This window comes from Rhincodon typus, chromosome 15 (genome assembly GCF_021869965.1).
Source record: "Rhincodon typus isolate 14 chromosome 15, sRhiTyp1.1, whole genome shotgun sequence".
NCBI lineage: Eukaryota > Metazoa > Chordata > Chondrichthyes > Orectolobiformes > Rhincodontidae > Rhincodon > Rhincodon typus.
The window spans coordinates 37,613,866-37,631,475 of NC_063346.1; the positions used below are offsets into that span (position 1 = coordinate 37,613,866).

Below are 17,610 nucleotides of genomic sequence, written 5' to 3' on the forward strand. Positions count from 1 at the left end.
AACTGTACAAACCAATCAGCAGTTTATTGCTGGATGAATCTTATTCTGTACGTACCCTGGTGTTGTGGTGTCTTATCTCTTCGTTGTTTTCCAAGTAGTGACAGCAGTGTAAATATAACTCTCTCAACAAGTTGCAGCAATCCCTTTCATAGTCTCTGGTTTTAATAAACAGTCCTTTTCTGCCATTTTAGTTCATAGTCAAAAATAAAGACAAATACAAAAAAACCTTAGATCTGAATTTAATTTCCAGACATCAGGAGAGTTTGAATTATGTCAGAGTTTCATGTGAAAAGAACATGATATCTAGAGAGGTGATGGGTATTGTGTCCCGAGATTAGGTATCCAGCATCACAGGCTATTATTTTGGGGAGATATGTTCAAATCCCACATGGCAGATGCTGAAATTTACATCAATTTTTTTAAAAAGTTGGAATTTTAGAAGTAGTAATAGTTATTGTCAATACACATCTGGTTCATTAATTCCCTTTTGAGAAGCAAGTCTGCTATCTTTACCTAACCTGGCCTGTGTGTTATTCCAGACTCTCAACAATGTAGTTGACACTTAACTAGCCTCTGTGGCCTAGCAAAGCATTCAGTAGCAGGTCAATAAATACCCAGATTCCATTAATGAATATTTTTTAAAAGGCCACCTTGGAGCCATCTAGTTCCAATTGTAATCAATGCAAGATGAGTGATCAAACCACTTATGTGCTACTCAGAGGGAACCTATCCTGCAAGTGTCAGGGAGATCCAACCTGTGACTGGAGGAATACCTCACTGACTCTAGCCAGTTTCTTCATGGGCCTGATGTTTCTCTGGTAGGTCAGCCTTGTGGTTGCATTTTACTGAGTGTTTTGGGGTCAACTTGCCTTGCTGCTTCCCTGTACTATGAGCTGAGCTACATTCTGGATCCATGAATCTCACCAAGGGGCCTCTATAATTTTTGCTCCTCCCCTGCCTTTACAATGACCCCAGGCCCCTTGGTCTTGGCTCCCCACAAGCACTTCAAATTCTCAACAGCAGTCTCGAATTCACCCACCCTCGTTGCACACCCGCTGCCCCCGCCAATGGCCAATTACCTCATGAGGCCTCTTACCTCTATGTTGATTGGCTTCTTCCATGTTCTTGGCTGTTTGTAGCATTAAACAATCAACTACTTGCCAAATTTTAGGCCCAGTTGTCCATTAGGCTGGCGTCTGGATGTCACATTTGTAGCTCTAGTCTCCAAAGAGCGTGTCCAGTAACCTTTGACATTTGGAGGGAAAGCAGCATCTATATGTTTAATGCTTTTTTAAAAATTGTTCAGCAGTGAATGTGGCCTCATTTCCTTGAAAAGCCTGAAAAAGGAATGTCCTGTCTTCTCTGTAATCTTGAAGATTTGTTTGTTTTCCCCGGAAATCTGGGTAGTTGAGCACATCCCTGGTCCTTGATGACCTAGCCAGAAGTGTATGTTTTGGTTTGTGGGAGGTCAATGTGAGAAGTGCGCGATATGTTTATATTCTGTGGCTTTTGAGCGGTGGTCATATTTTAAACTCAGGCTTTGAATGGTGGAAAAAAATGTGTTTTAAAGAGAAGGAAGGAATGTTATTGCTTCCCCCATCTTGCAAATTTCACAGGAAATACAGGGCATCAATTTTCTCCCTTGCCTTCTGAAGGTACTAGCTGTAGCAGGAGTATAATTCCACAGGTGCAAACAATCCCTTGGTATCTCCTCAAGTAACCATATTTTTAATGATTGATTGTGAACTGACTTTATCTGAAGAAAGCATTGCAGCCAGCCCGGACTCTGTTCCCATACACTATCTACACGCTGGCTCAGTGGTTAGCACTGCTGCCTCGCAGTGCCAGGGACCCAGGTTTAGTTCCACTATTTGTGTGGAGTTTGCACCTTCTCCCTGTGTCTCCTCCGGGTGCTCCGGTTTCCTCCCACAGTCTACAGATGTGCAGATTAGGTGGCTTGGCCGTGCTAAATTGCCCATTGTGTCCAGGGATGTGCAGGATAAGTGAATTAGTGCTGGCAAATGCAGGGTTATGGGGATAGGGTAGGGAGGTGGGTCTGGGTGGGATGCTGTTTGGAGGGTTGGTCTGAACTTGATGGGCCAAATGGCCTACTTCCATACTATAGGGATTCTATGATTCATTTGTTGGAAACTGAGCTTTATTTTTGTATTTCCTTACTCCTGAGACCAACTGTACCTCCTGACTGAAGGCTATTGCTGAGCCGAGGCTATGAATTAAATACAGGAATTTCTGGCTGGTATGATCTTCTTCACCCATTAAACTTAAATCACCCTGCATAAATTCCTTTATCATTGGATGAAGACCTGGTTCAAAATGCTCCCCCCTGAAGTTAAGCACATCTTGGTGAAGTTATGAAATTGTCAATTAGCAGTGGGCAAAGGCAGTTCAGTTTGGGTGTATGAAGACTGCCAAATAGATGGGTTTCCAGGAGGCTTTTGAAGCCTGAGAGAAGCAGCAAAGCTAATTGTTTACAAAGTTGAGTTCCAGAGATCGGATGTTAAGAGCTCTCCGTTTCCCAATGATCTAAACTTGTTGGACTTGCTGTTTAGAAGATTGTAAAGAATGGAAAATTGATCCAGCTTCATTTAAGCTTCAGCAGCAGTGTAGGACGCTGAGCACACGAGTCAGAGGAACTGGGGGACAGAATTCAGTAATAGGTGATCTAAAACTCAGAATCGTTCTTGCTGATTGACAATGGGGGCCTTTAGCATCATGGTTCCCCAATCCGCAATGTGTTCCTCACGGAAAAGAGACCACTTTCATGAGCCGTGTCCAGGAAGAACAAGTGATGGTTTTACCTGGAAGGAGTGGTTGTGTCACTGGATGATGGGACATGAAGAGTTGAAAGGGCAGGTGTAGGCCTTGGTGCCTTGGAAACAGACCAACTGGTTGTTGAGGACAATTGAGCAGTGGACCTGTACTTTTATCAAGAGGTCATTAACAAATCTTTCACTCCTGACACCATGTTACAGGCTCACAGGCCAACAGCATTGTTTGTGCTGTGCCTTTATTAATTTTGCTTTAAAGTAGGTACGTGCAGGGCCCACAATGGGGTACATAAGAGATTCAGTACACATGACCAGAGGCTTCAAGGGACCCGCTGTGCTCGGGCTGAGGAAGGGTTGGGGGTGTTGGGGAGGCAGTGCTATGCTCTAGTTCTTGATGTGTGGTGCTGCTGTACTCCGTTTGGGAGGTTAGGGGCACTTTGCTCAGGTCCGTAGCTAATGTTTCTGTGCTCGGGTGAGGGGAAGGCTCCCTGTGCTGGGGGAAAGATGGAGCAGGAACACCCCTGGCTAAGAGCAGCACGGAGCGCAATTATTTCTGTCCATGCCCCTGGGTGCCTACAGTGGATGTCATGTGGTAGAGGTCACATGACTACAGCAAGCCATGAAGCACATTAATATAGAATTACTTTTCTGTCCCAAACATCAGATGTACTCATTAAGAGCTTGATCTCTAGTGGATGGGTATAAGTAGGGTCCTTGCAGTAATTTGAAGTTGGCAGAAAAGGACAGAGGTACCTAGGGGAAGCTGGAAACCATATGACCTAACTTGCAAACTTAAAGTCCGTTTCCATCCTAACAAGTAAACTGAGGCAGTTCACCGGAACATATTTTGCTTTTACTCAGAGGCAAGGATTGCTGTTTTCAGAAGGAAGGTCTAGTTCTCCCTGTCCTTGGTATATCGATGGGCCCACTTCTCTCGCTTTCCTTATCTGTGATTGTTGTTGAGTTTTTTCTGGTCAGTGAGGGACAGTTACACGATCATATTTCTTTCTTGTTCCCTTCTGATACCACATAAAAGAGATTTGTTATGGATCAAGGCACCAGAATTAAAAATTAACGTACAGTTTTGGAAAACATTCACCATTATAATTTATCATTGACGATTGACCAAGAGTTGATCTAGTATCTAAAAGAGCTTTTCTAATCAATCTGTTCAGATATGTTATTACAATCGTCCAGGACAGGTGGAACTTGAACCTGGCCTCCTGTTCCAGGGGTAGGGGCACTGCCACTGGTGTGAGAGCCCTCCGACAATGTAAGCCTAGTGTGTTTGCTGACTTCTAGTTTATATAACTCTGTTATAAGAAATGGAACTCCTACAATTTTTTTTTAAGCTAGGTGCTGTCATTGATCTATAATGCTAACTCTTTCCATATTTACTAATCAGTTTGACCTGAGTATTTCCAGCATTTTCTGCTTTAACTTCACATCTCCAGCATAGTAGCCACAATATTCTGCTCTTTGATTTCTGTTTGCTGATAGAAAACCTCATTTTTAAAAAAGAGCTTCACACCTGAAGGTAACTCTGGGTTGTGTCTTGCAGGGATCAGCTGGCGAATATAGCAGAGAAGGATACAGTGAAGAACATTATCCTTTAGAAGGTAAGTGCCATGCTTAGAATAAATTATTTTAGTTATGTTTCATATTTATATTTCATTTGACATCCAAATTGTCAGTCAGTTTCTGCCTGTTTTATGTAGTCTAAAAGGTACAAATGATTTGTAAAGTTTTCAGAGCTGGCATAATTAGGTATCATTTCTTCTTACTTATTCATTTTCAGATAAGTTGAAATATGTGGATGAATTGACAACCTGGGATGTGTCCATTGTCAGTGAAAGTGTAATGCTGCACATTATGTTTCACAGAGTGACAAATATAGCACAGTTCTATGTAGGTCATCACTGGTAAAAAGGGTCTCCAGGTATTTGAAACCCTTTACAAGCAACTCATTCTTCAACACTATCATCTCCTCGATTTTATTGAACACACCTTTTCCTGTCCCTCAGTCGTTATAACAATTACCGGCATAAATATTTTGCTTATCAAATCTAATTCAATAGTTAGAAGGGATTAAATTACATTTCCACATTGCTGTTATTTTCTTTTGATTTAGAAAGCACTAAGAGGCACTGTACAAAAACACTTCATCAGGCCTATTTTACCTCCAGTCATAAAAATTATTTTGGCCATTGCCTATTAATTGGTATAGACAGCTGCCTAAATAAACTGGAGGTTTTTTTTAAATAACTTGCTGAGTAACATCATTAGTGTTTTCTCAAATTGTGAAATCACAATGTCAGTTATTATAACTAAGCTGATGAAGTTGTGTAGAATGTTCGGTATTACTAAGCATAGGATTTCATTATTGTTTTGATTGATGTGTCTCTATGGCTACTTTATATATAGTTGAGTCAACATTTCAGCAGTAATCTGCCTAGAAGTGAAGACTTTAATGTGCTTTTAGTTCCAGTATATTCAGCCTTCAGATCTTTATTGCTTTGAACAGTAGCTTCCCTGTGATGTTAAATGGAGCTTTGTAAACAGTTTAATTGTGTGAAGAGGTACTGCATGTGTAAATATATTGATAGGTACCAGATATTTTAGAAAAGCAAAAGCTGACTAAAACTTCAAATTTAGCTCCCAACCATTTGACAACATTGCTGATATGTGAAAACAACTAGTTGCACTTCGCTTTCTGCCTTTGCCACCTCTGTGTTGTCACTGTGTCCTCTAATTTCATGCTTATACTTTTGCGCTCACCTCCTCTTTCTCCATCATTCATTCCCAAGCCTAAAGTGACTGTCTCAGCTCGTCCCCACGTCAACACAAACTGCTGCTCTTTTGCTTCTGCCATTCTTCCAGCCCTTCGTTGCTGCCTGTTTCTCCTCTCTTCTCTACCATCAATTTTATTTCCTCTTCACAACTTCGCTGCTATCAACATTCCCCTTTATTCACTGCCATCCATTCTTCTTTCTCTTTCCCTGCTGTGCCCTCACCATGTCTTATATTCTTCGCTATTCCTGCCATCCATTCTGCTCTATCTGGCGTCCACATGCCATACCTTCTTTCTTCTACTAATTGCTTTCAATACATATTATAATCAGAAACCTTTTGCATTGATTTGTGGCAGCAAACTCTGGTACGTGGACCAAGTCACCAAAGCACGGGCAGTGACACTTAGGTGAAGTCAGCGTTGTGTATATTAGTGCACATGTAAAAAGAGCTGCAAAGTGCTTCTTTGGATGGAACTAATGTATTTTCCCAATTTAGTTTGGGAGTGTGGAAGAATACACAAGTAACTGGGCGAGAAAAGCAACCTGACATTTATATTTCCTGGGAATTGCCGGATGCAGCCTTCCAGTCAGAAGTGATGACTTGTTGTTTTCTTGTTTTAAGGCCCTGTTTCCTCCGTTTCCTCCTCGTTTCTTGTGTGATGATGTGAGTGTATTTTCTGTGTTTTTGTCACTGACTGAGCATGTAGCGGGTGTAGACAGCCATGAGACCAGCTTATCTCCTGGGACAAGTGCAACTCGAGCCACATGAATGTCTTCCCATCTGTACTCAGGCACCAGTTTTCCTGAGCAATTTTTTTTTGGCATAGCCCACAACCCACTATCGCTCTTGCCAAGTTTAATCTGCGGGTCCTGAAATTGTAACTTAAGTATTGGCCAAACAGCTTGCTGAAATTTATCTGGTGTAGGTAGTCTCTGCAGCTGTCACCATTCATCTCTATTACATTCAGGGTGATACATGGTCAGACAGATGGAGTCTTCCAGCAGTGGATCTTTCCAGACCCTGCCAAAATGTAGGGAATCCATGTTGTAGACTTTAATGGTTTGAGCAGTTGTATTAGTTGCAAATCTCTAGGGAAGAAGGCTGACTTTCAGTAAAGGTCAGGTGTTATTTAAAGTAGGGGGGGAAAAAAGCAATGAACTGTTGCTTAGATAATCATCTGCACAACTTATCCATTGGCTCATCTATCTTTAATGTTTGGAGATTTCTTTTATATGTTCCGAGAATGGAGATGAGCAGAAGATTTGGATTGTGAGACAGCTGTAAAAGCTAAGTTCTGCATACCTAAAGGAGTAACTGCCATTAATTATTCTGATAAGTGCAGTCACTCACGAGAACATTCTGGGATATCTTCATCCAAAACGTGCATCATTAAAGAAAATTAGAAAATGTTGACAAAAAAATGCTTATTTTTATTTTTATTTCACATTATTATTGAAAAGATCTGTGCCATTATTAAAACCTTCAGGTTCATTTCAGTGAATATTACTTTTTTGTGTGTCTGTGTCTGTGTGCCTATATAATGAAAATCTGGCAATGTTTTTGATCTAAGGTCTGTGCGAGTATTAAGATATTAGAGCTTAATGCTCATTTCGGATGATCATCTAAATAATGAAGTATAATCATACACTTGGCCACTGCTATCATAAAACCAAAGCTTTTCTTTATCTCTAAAATAGGAATATGAAGAACAATACAGCACAGGAACAGGCCCTTCAGCCCACCAAGCCTGCACTGACTCCTAGTCCTTATTTAGAACCGCTACTTATTGCCTATACACAGCTCCTATCATTCTATTTGCCTCCCATTCATGTGTCTATCAATATATGCCTTAAATGTTGCTAATGTACCTATTTACACCTCCTCCACTGGCAGTGCCTTCCAGGCACCCACCACCCTCTGTGAAAACATTTTTCCTAAACTTCCCCTCTCACCTTGAACCTATACCCTCTTGTAGTTGAACTTTCCACCTTAGGGAGAAAAAGCTTCTGACTATCCACCCTCTCTGTGCCTCTCGTAATTTTGCAGACCTCTATCAGGTTGCCTGTCAGCCTCTGTCCTTCCAGTGAAGACAATCCAAATTATCCAACCTCTCTTCATACCTAATAAAGTGTCGTCACCATGGTCTCAGCAGAAAGTTTGAAGCAAAAATTTTCATGCTATTTAACTTGAGGTTGGGGTGGACAGAGAAGAAAAGACCAGATGTGGTGTCATGCATCACACATCAAACCATTTTTCTTCTGCTGCTGATCAGTTTCAACTGTGAGTCTGCGACTTTGAACTCTTCATGGCTTATTTGTTCTGGAAAAGGGAGTTAAGAATAATAATACTAATTATAACAAATTTACGCATGTAAAATTGACTTTAAACAAGGTTTCAAAATAATTATGTGCCAATGTACTAAATCGGAGCAAAGTCGGTCACTTAGCCTCTCAAACCTGCTCTGTCACTCAGTAAGATTGTGGCTCAGCTGTTAAATCCACATTCCTGCTTAGTGCTGATCGCCTTTCAGCCCTCGGCTTATCAAGAATCCCTCCATCTCTGCTTAAAAATATTCAAAGATTCTGCGGCCACTGAGTTTTGAGGAGAGTTCCAAAGATACAGGATTCTCTTGTGAGGAGGTTGTGGGTGGGGGGAGAGATCTGCTCATCTCTGTTTTAAACGGGGAATCCTTTTATTATTAAACAGTGACCTTGAGTTTTAGATTTTTCCACCAGTCGAAGCATCATTTCCCCCATCCAGTGTAGTGATTCCTAGGATGGCAAGATTGTCATGTCAGGAGAGACTGGGTCAGCCAGGCGTGTATTCACTGGAGTTTGGAAAAATTAGGGGGAATCTCATTGAAATGTTTAAAATTTTGAACAGGACCTACACTAACTGAATGCAAAGGTGATGTTTCCCTTGTCTTGGGGGTGGGGGTCCAGGTCAAGGGGGTCACAGTCTCAGAATACAGGGTAAGCCATTTAGGACTGGGATGAGGAAAAATCTCTTCACTCAGAGGGTGGTGAACCTGTGGGATTCTCGACTGCAGTCCTGTTGAGGCCAAGTCACTGAATTATATTTAAGAAAGAAATAGATTTCTAAATATTCAAGGCTTTGAAAGATATTGCATTGGGAGAGAAGATCTGCCCTGATTATATTGAATGGTGCAGCAGATGAGAGGGGCTCAAATGGCCTACTGTTCGTCCTATTTCGGATGTTTCTTATTAAGACTCCTTAGGATTTTATGTTTCAATCAAGTTACTTTTACTCTTCTAACTCCAACAGCTGCATGCCTAGCCTGTTCAATCTTTCCTGATAAGATACCTTGCCCATTCTAGGTATTAGTCTTGTAAACTTTCTCTAAATAGACTCCAGAACATTAACATCTTTCCGTGAGTGAAGTGACCAGTAGTGTACACAATACATCAGATGCGGCCTCACCAGTGCTGTCTGTATTACTGAAGCAGAACCTCATTACTTTTGTATTCCCTTCCCTTTGCAATAAAAAAAAATCATTCTATTGGCTTTCATGATTATTTGCTGAAAATGTATATTAACAATTAGTATTCGTGCACAGACACTTGAATCTGTCTGCATTTCAGAGCTCTACAATGTCTCCCTGTTTAGATAATATGCATTTTTTATTCTTCTTGCCAAAATTGCGAGTTTCATATTTTCCGACATTACATTTCATCTGTCAGATATTTCCCACTCGGTTAACATATCTGTTTAGTGTCTTTATGTCCTCTTCGCAACATACTTTCCTGGCTATCTTTGTCATCAGGAAACTTAGCAACTTCACCAGCAATCCTTTCATCCAGATTATTTTGATACATTGGAAGAAAGTGAGGCTCCAACACTGATCCCTGTGGCATACCACTTGTTATGTTTTGCCAGCCGGAAAATGACCCTTTTTTATTTTGATTCTGTAAACAAGCCAGTTGATTGAAAAATTACTTCTGTGTAATTTATACCTGGTACTTGAAGTATAATCAATCTGAGAAATAGTCCTTCTCTGAAACATTGATGAATTTTCTATTTTTGGATTTGTAAACTATGTCAAGGATGTTGGGGGTGTAATGAAGTCTAAGGAAATGTCTGTGAAGAATCAGCCTGACTTCATTTGATAGTGTATGGGACAGTAACTCCTAGGGCAGTAATACTGCATGCCTTGGGTTGCTGTGAAAGTTTTAGGGCTTCACAGTGATGTAGAATATGTAGTTCAACTACAGCCAAACTGGCATGAGCTTGGTAATTAGTGTTGTGATTTTATTTGAATTCAAAGAGAGAGTTGCACACTGCTTTTTGTGCACGAGCTGTGCATAACATAAGAAGTAAATATTTTAAACTTGATCTGGTGATTTTTTTTTTTGAAAAGAACATTTTTTTTTAGACTAAGTAGTGGAAAGGATGGTAATAATTTAAAAAAAGTTCCAGAGTTCTGTATGTGTGTTTCAACTATGGATTATGAACAGAACTTCCCCCTGACTATGCAGGAGTCCAAAACTGGCAGTATAACTTTGTATTGCTGGTCTGCAGTGGTGAAAATTGGTGCCAGTCTGAGACACGATAGTGCAGGTAATCAAGCAAAACTTTGACCAGTTGTCAGTTTTTCGACTGGATTTTCATCCTCCAGGCACATAGTGGGATGCTTCCAGATTGACATGCTCACCCCAGGAGAAAGTGTGCTCCAGAACAGGACCTACGTTGGTAGGGGGTGGTCACTGCCATTGGGCCAGCCAATAACAGAAAAAGTTTGGAGAGAACACAGGTCTGTCTGTTGTGGAGGTGGGCCATTACTGATTGATGTTGTGGGACTTCAACCCAATCATAATGGGGGAGGGGTGGAGAAAAAGCTCTCCACCCCTCACTATATTCTCAGTCCCACGCACACCCCATAGCCCACCTATGTCAGATCATGATCCCTCCCATTCTCTATGGTGTCTCAATACCCCCACCCATGCCATTCTATACCCCTCATGTCATATTAATAATTGTCAGATAATTGTTCACTAGGAATTAATTAACTGCATGGTTAACTGTTAGGTCGAGTCAGGACATTTTTACGCAATCTGCACATGGATTCTATAAAAACAAATTCTCACTCAAAGAAAATTTGCAGAAAACCCCTATGGCCCCTCATGCGAGGCTATGGCACTTTGATACCTATTCACCTACTATTGAATGTACGAAGAACAGACCAACAGAGGAACAGGTCCTTTGGCCTACCAAGACTGTGCTGACACATGATGCCTTTCTAAACTGAGAACCTTTTGACTCTGCTGTCTGTATCTCTGTATTCCGTGAAATCCTTGTGTAGAAACAATAAATCCTATACCGACAGTTGCATTTTTTTAGAAATCTTCAGAAACTATGGGAACATAGGAGTTAGGAGCAAGAGTAGGACTTTTGGCCCCTCAAATCTACTCTGTCATTCAACGAGTTTGGTTTGTTGTATCAATTCTGCTTTCTTGTCTGCATCATATAATCCCCTTGACTTCCTTGTTTATCAAAAATGTAGGTAACTCAGCCTTCGATAAATTTAAAGCCTCCATTGTCTTCTGGGAAAGAAAATTCTACATACAATAAAGAAGATCCAGGAGAAAAAATGTCAATCCTGTCCTGTCTTAAAAGGGAGTCATCTTATTCTTAAGTTATGTACTATGGTTTTAGTCTTACCCAGAAGTAGAAACATCCTTTGGGTATCAATCCTGTCCAGTCTCTGCAAGTTCATTCGTATTTCAATTAGGTTGCCTCTCATTCTTCAAAACTCCAACGTACGTAGTCTTAACCTGTTTAACATCATCTACGTAAGTTAATCCTTACATCCCAGCAATGAGACAAATTAATCTCAAGCCCATTTAGGTCTTGTAACACCTGAGTCCTGCTTAAATGGTAGCTCCTGGCTGTCTGATCTCACTATCAATTTCAGTGTTTATTTAAACAAGGTTAAGAGGGTTCAGCATACTGCAGTTTCAGTTCTTAAAATTTAAAAGGGTCTGAACGATTGCCACTTTTATTGGGCTGTAATAATTTTTTTTTGGATTAAATAATTCTTTTTTTAACATTGTCAGAGTTACTTTTTAAAATCATTTTTGACACATCCAACTGTAACTACGGGGTTCATTGTTTCGTTACATGTATAGTGGGTGAATAAGCATCAAACTTACATAGTCTGGCAGGTGTGAGGTTGAATGGGAAGCCATGGCAGTGGGTTGGGGTGGGGGTTGATGATGGGTTGTAGGGAATACTTAGGGATTTCTGGTCTGGTGTTTGGAGGAGAGCTGTGCATGGGGAGGTGCAGTTGAGCCTACTGTTCAAATGATTCCCTCACGCACACCGTGGTTCGTGACCCCTCGATGGCACCACGAAACACCTCCTTTAAAAAAAACTGGCCCAAATCGTTGAAAGTTGTGAAGGAGTAGGTCGTGCTTACCTTTTGTAGTGGAGCCAGCCAGGTTAGGACTGCTGGGTGCAGGCTTTCAACCAGAACCAGTCATGCCTTAAAAGGCCCTACTGAAATTAGAAAGCCTGACATTGGGGTTGGGAATCTGGAAATTGGTTCCCACCTACGACTAAGTTATCCTGACTCCGTGAAAACCTACGCCTATATCTGAGCCAGATGAATTTATAAATTCATTAAACTGGGGGAAAAGTGACATAAAAATTAAGTTGAAAATTAATTCTGGTTGGAATGAAAAGTATATATTCTGATTAAAATGACACCTTTATACAAATAACCCTTTTTTGGCATGGAGTTTTCCTCTTTTTGATTTGTAAAAATTATGAATATAGATCGTCTTTTTCTACAGAATGAAATATACAGGAATGAAATTGTGATCAGTTACAAAAAAAATTTGTTCTTTTATATAGTCTTAGGCAACAGAGAGGCGAGGTGGCAGGTTTCTGAATTAAGGAATGATTTGGTGAGAAAATGGCACATTAGTATTTCTTTTGAATGAAAGCTCAATACTTTGATGTTTACCACGTGAGCAAATGCTGACTCAGTGGAACTACAGCTTGAAGGCTATAACTCTTAACTAGTTTTGGGTATGTAGAAATAATTTGTTTAACTCTTGTTGCCGAATATCCAGCACTTGTATTTCATGGAGTTGTGAAGAAGATTGGTGAGGACAGAGACAGGAAACTTGTTGCATCTTTTCTCAAGTTGCTGTTCCATAGTTATATTTATTTTTCACTTCTGTCCACATCAATCACACTCAACCATGGCTAACATTAATAGTGATCTATGATCAGCCAATTATCGGGCTGTTTTTACAGGGTGGAACCAGTCTTACTTTTTCTTTTGCTTTAAAGCGTTCTTTGCAATGGTCTAAATGTGAACTGGTGTCAGCTCCATGTTTCTTAGAACAGCATAGTTCAGACTGTTATATTCATACTGTCTAGTTGGAAGTTCAGCAATCTAATGTTAACTGTCATGGGACTGTTTCATTTTAGAAGCTATAACAGCAGTGTGCTTTGAGCGCAGCATGATACTGGGATGGCATCATTCATTTTTTTTTAAATATTACTAATTTCTACATGTACAAATGTTCAGAACCTGATTGGAGCAGCAGGCATTAAGGATATTTTGTATTATAAACAGGCAGGCACTATTTTCATTTTGAGAGGAATTTTAAGGAGCACTTTTGATAGTTAGGGTGAGGATTTTGATTTTCTGTAATGTCACATTGACTGTGACATTTTGAATAAACCAGTGTTATTGATTGTATAACCTTTCCTTTTTAATTCTGTTATGCATTTGGGTTTCGTTCCAATGTCAGATTGATCAGCTCTTTCCAGGTTCCGTCCAAGATATCTAAAGTTTATTTGTGTGAACCGAGATTGGGCATCATTACTGAATTCCTATAAAAATGAATGTGCCTTGTTAAAGTATTTACAAGTTTTAAACCCTGAAAGCTTATTTTGCTCAATTTCTTACATAAAGTTCCAAACAATGGCATCACAAAGTTTTAGGTAGCTGAAAAGAAGCATGCTGGGAATAGTTTTACTTTGGCTTTGGTGATTGAAGGGTTGGAATCTTCTTTGATCTTCAAAATAAAGTTCACTATTCTGGCTAACATAGAAACAGTGTTTAAATTTTAACTTAATGAATTAGTTACTGCATTTAATCCTGTCTGATCTATGGCCAAAATGTATTTTCTTAGCATGAGAATAAAGCATCAAAGTGTTTCGAGTGAATATGTGAAATAAAGCATTTAATTTGGCAGTTGCTACCTAATAGGATAAACAGAGAATAAGACAGAATTGGCAATGCAAACTTAGAATGATCCAGGCTACAGTTTGCAATCCTTACTACATATCTTGGTCCTATTAAACCCATAAAGAAAGATCAAGGTGTGCACAAAGTTTACCATTTCAAAGATGCAGATATGATTTTATGTACTTCAGTGGGAGAATCATGGTCAGTTAACTGATCAACAGAGATGTAGCCAGTGGAAATTTTGGAACATTAATTAATACAGTTTTACTTTCCTCAGACTGTTTTGCTGTAATGGAGCCAATGCGTATTATCTAGCATCACACCAAGTCACAAGAATAATGAACTAACCAGCTGCTTCTCAGCCAAGCTTTCTATCAGCCCTCCACTTTCTCTTTGACTGGTAGCATTGTCCTAGTAAAATGCTTATTGCTACCAACACAGTGTAAAATGGGTGGAATATTCCCAGGCACTGAATGTAATGGGCATTGGTGAAGAATGTTGGGAAACCCGTGTGAAATTGGCATTAAGGAGCCTCTTGATGTCAAGAGCGAAATGCCTCATTTTGTAAAGAAGTGTTGAATGAGATTGTTACTAGTGAACAGCAAAAGGTCTATTTGCATGCATTAGCATGAACTAATATTTCATTATTAGCTAATCTCACCTCATTAATATTCAGTTTCCCATTCTCTTACCTATCAAATAGAAACTAGGTGGCGACAGTTCCTGACTTGATAATTGGAGCAGTTACCTGGCGACTCCACCTCGCCACTTGCTCCTTCATCTTGGGCACCAGTCAGCAGTCTCGCAGTGCATACTGTCTGGACAGTATTGGCTCTCGCTCACTTCCCTCCCAGTCCACGGAATCTGACACATACCAGCCTCCTCCGACCCTCCTAGTACATCCCTGACCACTTGCAACCCAGTTCTTCATCTCCATGCTGCATTTTGGAGCACACTGATACTTTTAATTGTAATGCTGCTACAAGGACACTTTGCATCCAGGAACAGGCACCTATTTGCCAGCGTCTCGGGGATCCTACCTTAACAATCTCTTCACACTCATTCACTTTGCACCTGCTTGGATTCTTGTAGTGTCCATACCTTGCTTTGCATTTTGCACTTTGCCTTTCAGCCAGAGCTTAAATGTTCCTAGTTCTTTTGTCGTGACTTGCCTTTTAGTGCCGATTTAATAAGTGAGGCAGCTAGTCATGGTTGTCCACATTCACCAGTCAAGGGGACGGATGTGTTGCTGTATGGCACTGTCTGATGTTAATGTTGTACATGTGCTATGCACCAGCAAATCTAAGGGGAGTAGCCCTCAGTCAAGTGAAGGGAAAACACCCTTCTGTCAGGAGTTCTGGCACAGTAAGTCAAAGACAGCCCCCCCGTATCAGTCCATGGGCTTAGGCATGGTCAGTTGGCCACTTGGGATGATCAGGATCGGGGGTGCTGTACCTCTGTAGCCTGCAGTGTTTTGCTCATGAGGGGAGAGGGCTTCAGTTTTAGACGATGTAAGGTGTTTCACAGGTCAGTAGCATTACACGGGCACCCATCGAGGACAGATGAAAAACATGTGCTCGCACTAAATACTGTACGTGATCCTTAGTCATTAACCTGCTGCGTAGACCACAAATCCTGGCCCAAACACTCAACTACACCCTGCAGCATCCGGTATCAATGCCACTAATGGTTTGTTGCACAAACAATGTATTGCAACTTGGAAGATTCATCTTAGTTGCCAGAGTTGCAAACATTTTCCATGTTGCTATAGCCAGCACGTGATGCAGGAGTTGTCCACTTCACATCGTGGACAGTAGAACCTTATGTAGTGTTCAGGAAGGGTCAGCTTAATATCTTAAATGTTGTAGTTGCTGCTAGATAGATATTCGCTCACACAGCTAATGATGAAACAGTGAATATATTTACAAAAGTGGGAATGTACTTAGTGATGTTTCACCCTTCCCATCGACGTGCCTTCAGAAGATCGCCTTCTTTCTCTCTATCCCACATGACTGAGTGCAGTCCCAGGCTCCCCAGCAGGGGTGGAGAGAGCATGCCCTATGGTGGAGCCCATTGACCTTAGGGCTTTAGTCAAGCAACGGTGGGGTGTTGTTGAGGTTAGAGGGTGCAAACCAGCCGAGTGTGTCGTGCCCTTGAACTGGGGCCTGTATGTGGTTCTTCCTCCGGCTGGCTGCCAGCTGGGACAGCCCAGTCTCTGTGTGAGGGACGGGCAGCTGTTGTGAAGTGTAGGTCCCTCGATTCTCCCCTCCCTCCCTGCTGTTGGCACTGTGCGATTGGTGGTGTGCATCACTGGTTAGAGTGATGGAGTGCTCGTCTGTATGTACATCCAGCAGACATTGAGGGTACTAGACTTGGGTCTCCATGGCAGCTACCAACCTGTCTATGGAGGCAGCCAGACTCTCATGTGCTGGAGGCAGCATGGTACACACAGCATTGGTGCAGCTCTGCAACCTTTGAGTCAGTTTCTCCAGTGCCTCCGACACTCCACTCCTGTATCTGCTTGTGCATTGGAATTAAGTTGTTAATTGCCAACACCATGGATTTCTCTGGGACTGCCTGGGACTGAGTAGGTGCCTGCTCTCCAGCAGTCTGAGTGCCAGAAGCCTGGGGTGTTGCTTTCTTCTCTCACTGCAGATACAGAGGACTGATGTACTGTGATCAAGCAAAAAGTACCCCCGCTAGGTATCAAGATCTGGACTCACGGTGGGTGAAGGAGGCAAAGATGCCAGTGCATGCATACCGAGCAGCCCCTCCTCCAAAGTGAAGGAGGGGATGCGTAGTGAGGCTGCTGTCTTGGCCACCACAACCATGCAGCTGCCACTAGTAGCTGTGGGAGACAACAGGGAGACTGTGTCACAAACAAGGGGTAGGAGATTGGGCATGATGACAGTACATCCACAGTGGCAGTAATGGGAGAGCAGCACTTTCTCACATCTTTCTTGGTTGCCAGGACATGGGGGTTTCAGTATCACCACATGAACAGCCAGAGCCAGCATCCTCTCGTAGGGGACGAGGAGCTGAATATTGGGCGCCATGCCACCTGTCCTGGCTGTCTCTGCCCTGCTGTGGGCCGCTTTCTCCTGGAATTTTTCAGAATCCCTACAGTGCAGGAAGAGGCACCAACCCTCCAAAGAGCATCTCACCAGACCCCATTGTTGCCTGGGGCTTGCGTAATCTGCACATCTTTGCACTGCAGGAGCAATCCCACACATACACTGGGAAAGTGTGCAAACTCCACACAGACAATCACCCAAGGCTGGGATCAAACACTGGTCCCTGCTAACCACTGTGCCACCATACCACCCCATAATTTATTCACTCATTGCATGTGGGTGTCGCTGGCTGGCCCATCCATAGTTGCCCTTGAGAAGGTGGGAGAGAGATGCTGTCTTGTGCTGCTGCAGTCTGTGTGCTGTAAGTAGACTCCCAATGCCAATAGGGAGGGAATTCCAGGATTTTGACCCAGCAACAATGAATGAACAGCAATATAGTTCCAACGATGGTGAACACCTTGGAGGAGAGCTTGCAGGTGGTGGTGATCCCATGTTTCTGCTGCCCTTGTCCTTGGAAGGTTCTATCTCGGGATATTTGGTGAATTTTGCAATGCATCTTACAGATAGCGCACACTGCTGCTACTGAGTGTTGGTGGTGGGTGTGAGCGAATGTTTGTGGAGAGTGCCTCAGTAGACTTCACTGCAACATCTAAAGTTACGCAGTCTGCGCTTAAAACCTTGTTTACCACCAGTCCAATACGATATGAGTCAGAGTTTACGAGTTAATGGA

The 17,610-nt window shown here is 41.8% G+C and overlaps 1 protein-coding gene across 1 annotated transcript in view; it reads left to right on the plus strand.

The window, feature by feature from the left end:
- nkd1 (NKD inhibitor of WNT signaling pathway 1) overlaps window positions 1–17,610 on the plus strand; it is a 98,506-nt gene that overhangs the window by 45,829 nt on the left and 35,067 nt on the right. The window contains exon 4 of the mRNA XM_020510637.2: window positions 4,351–4,408. Coding sequence (XP_020366226.1) covers window positions 4,351–4,408 — 58 coding nt within the window. The remainder of the gene's footprint in view (window positions 1–4,350; window positions 4,409–17,610) is intronic.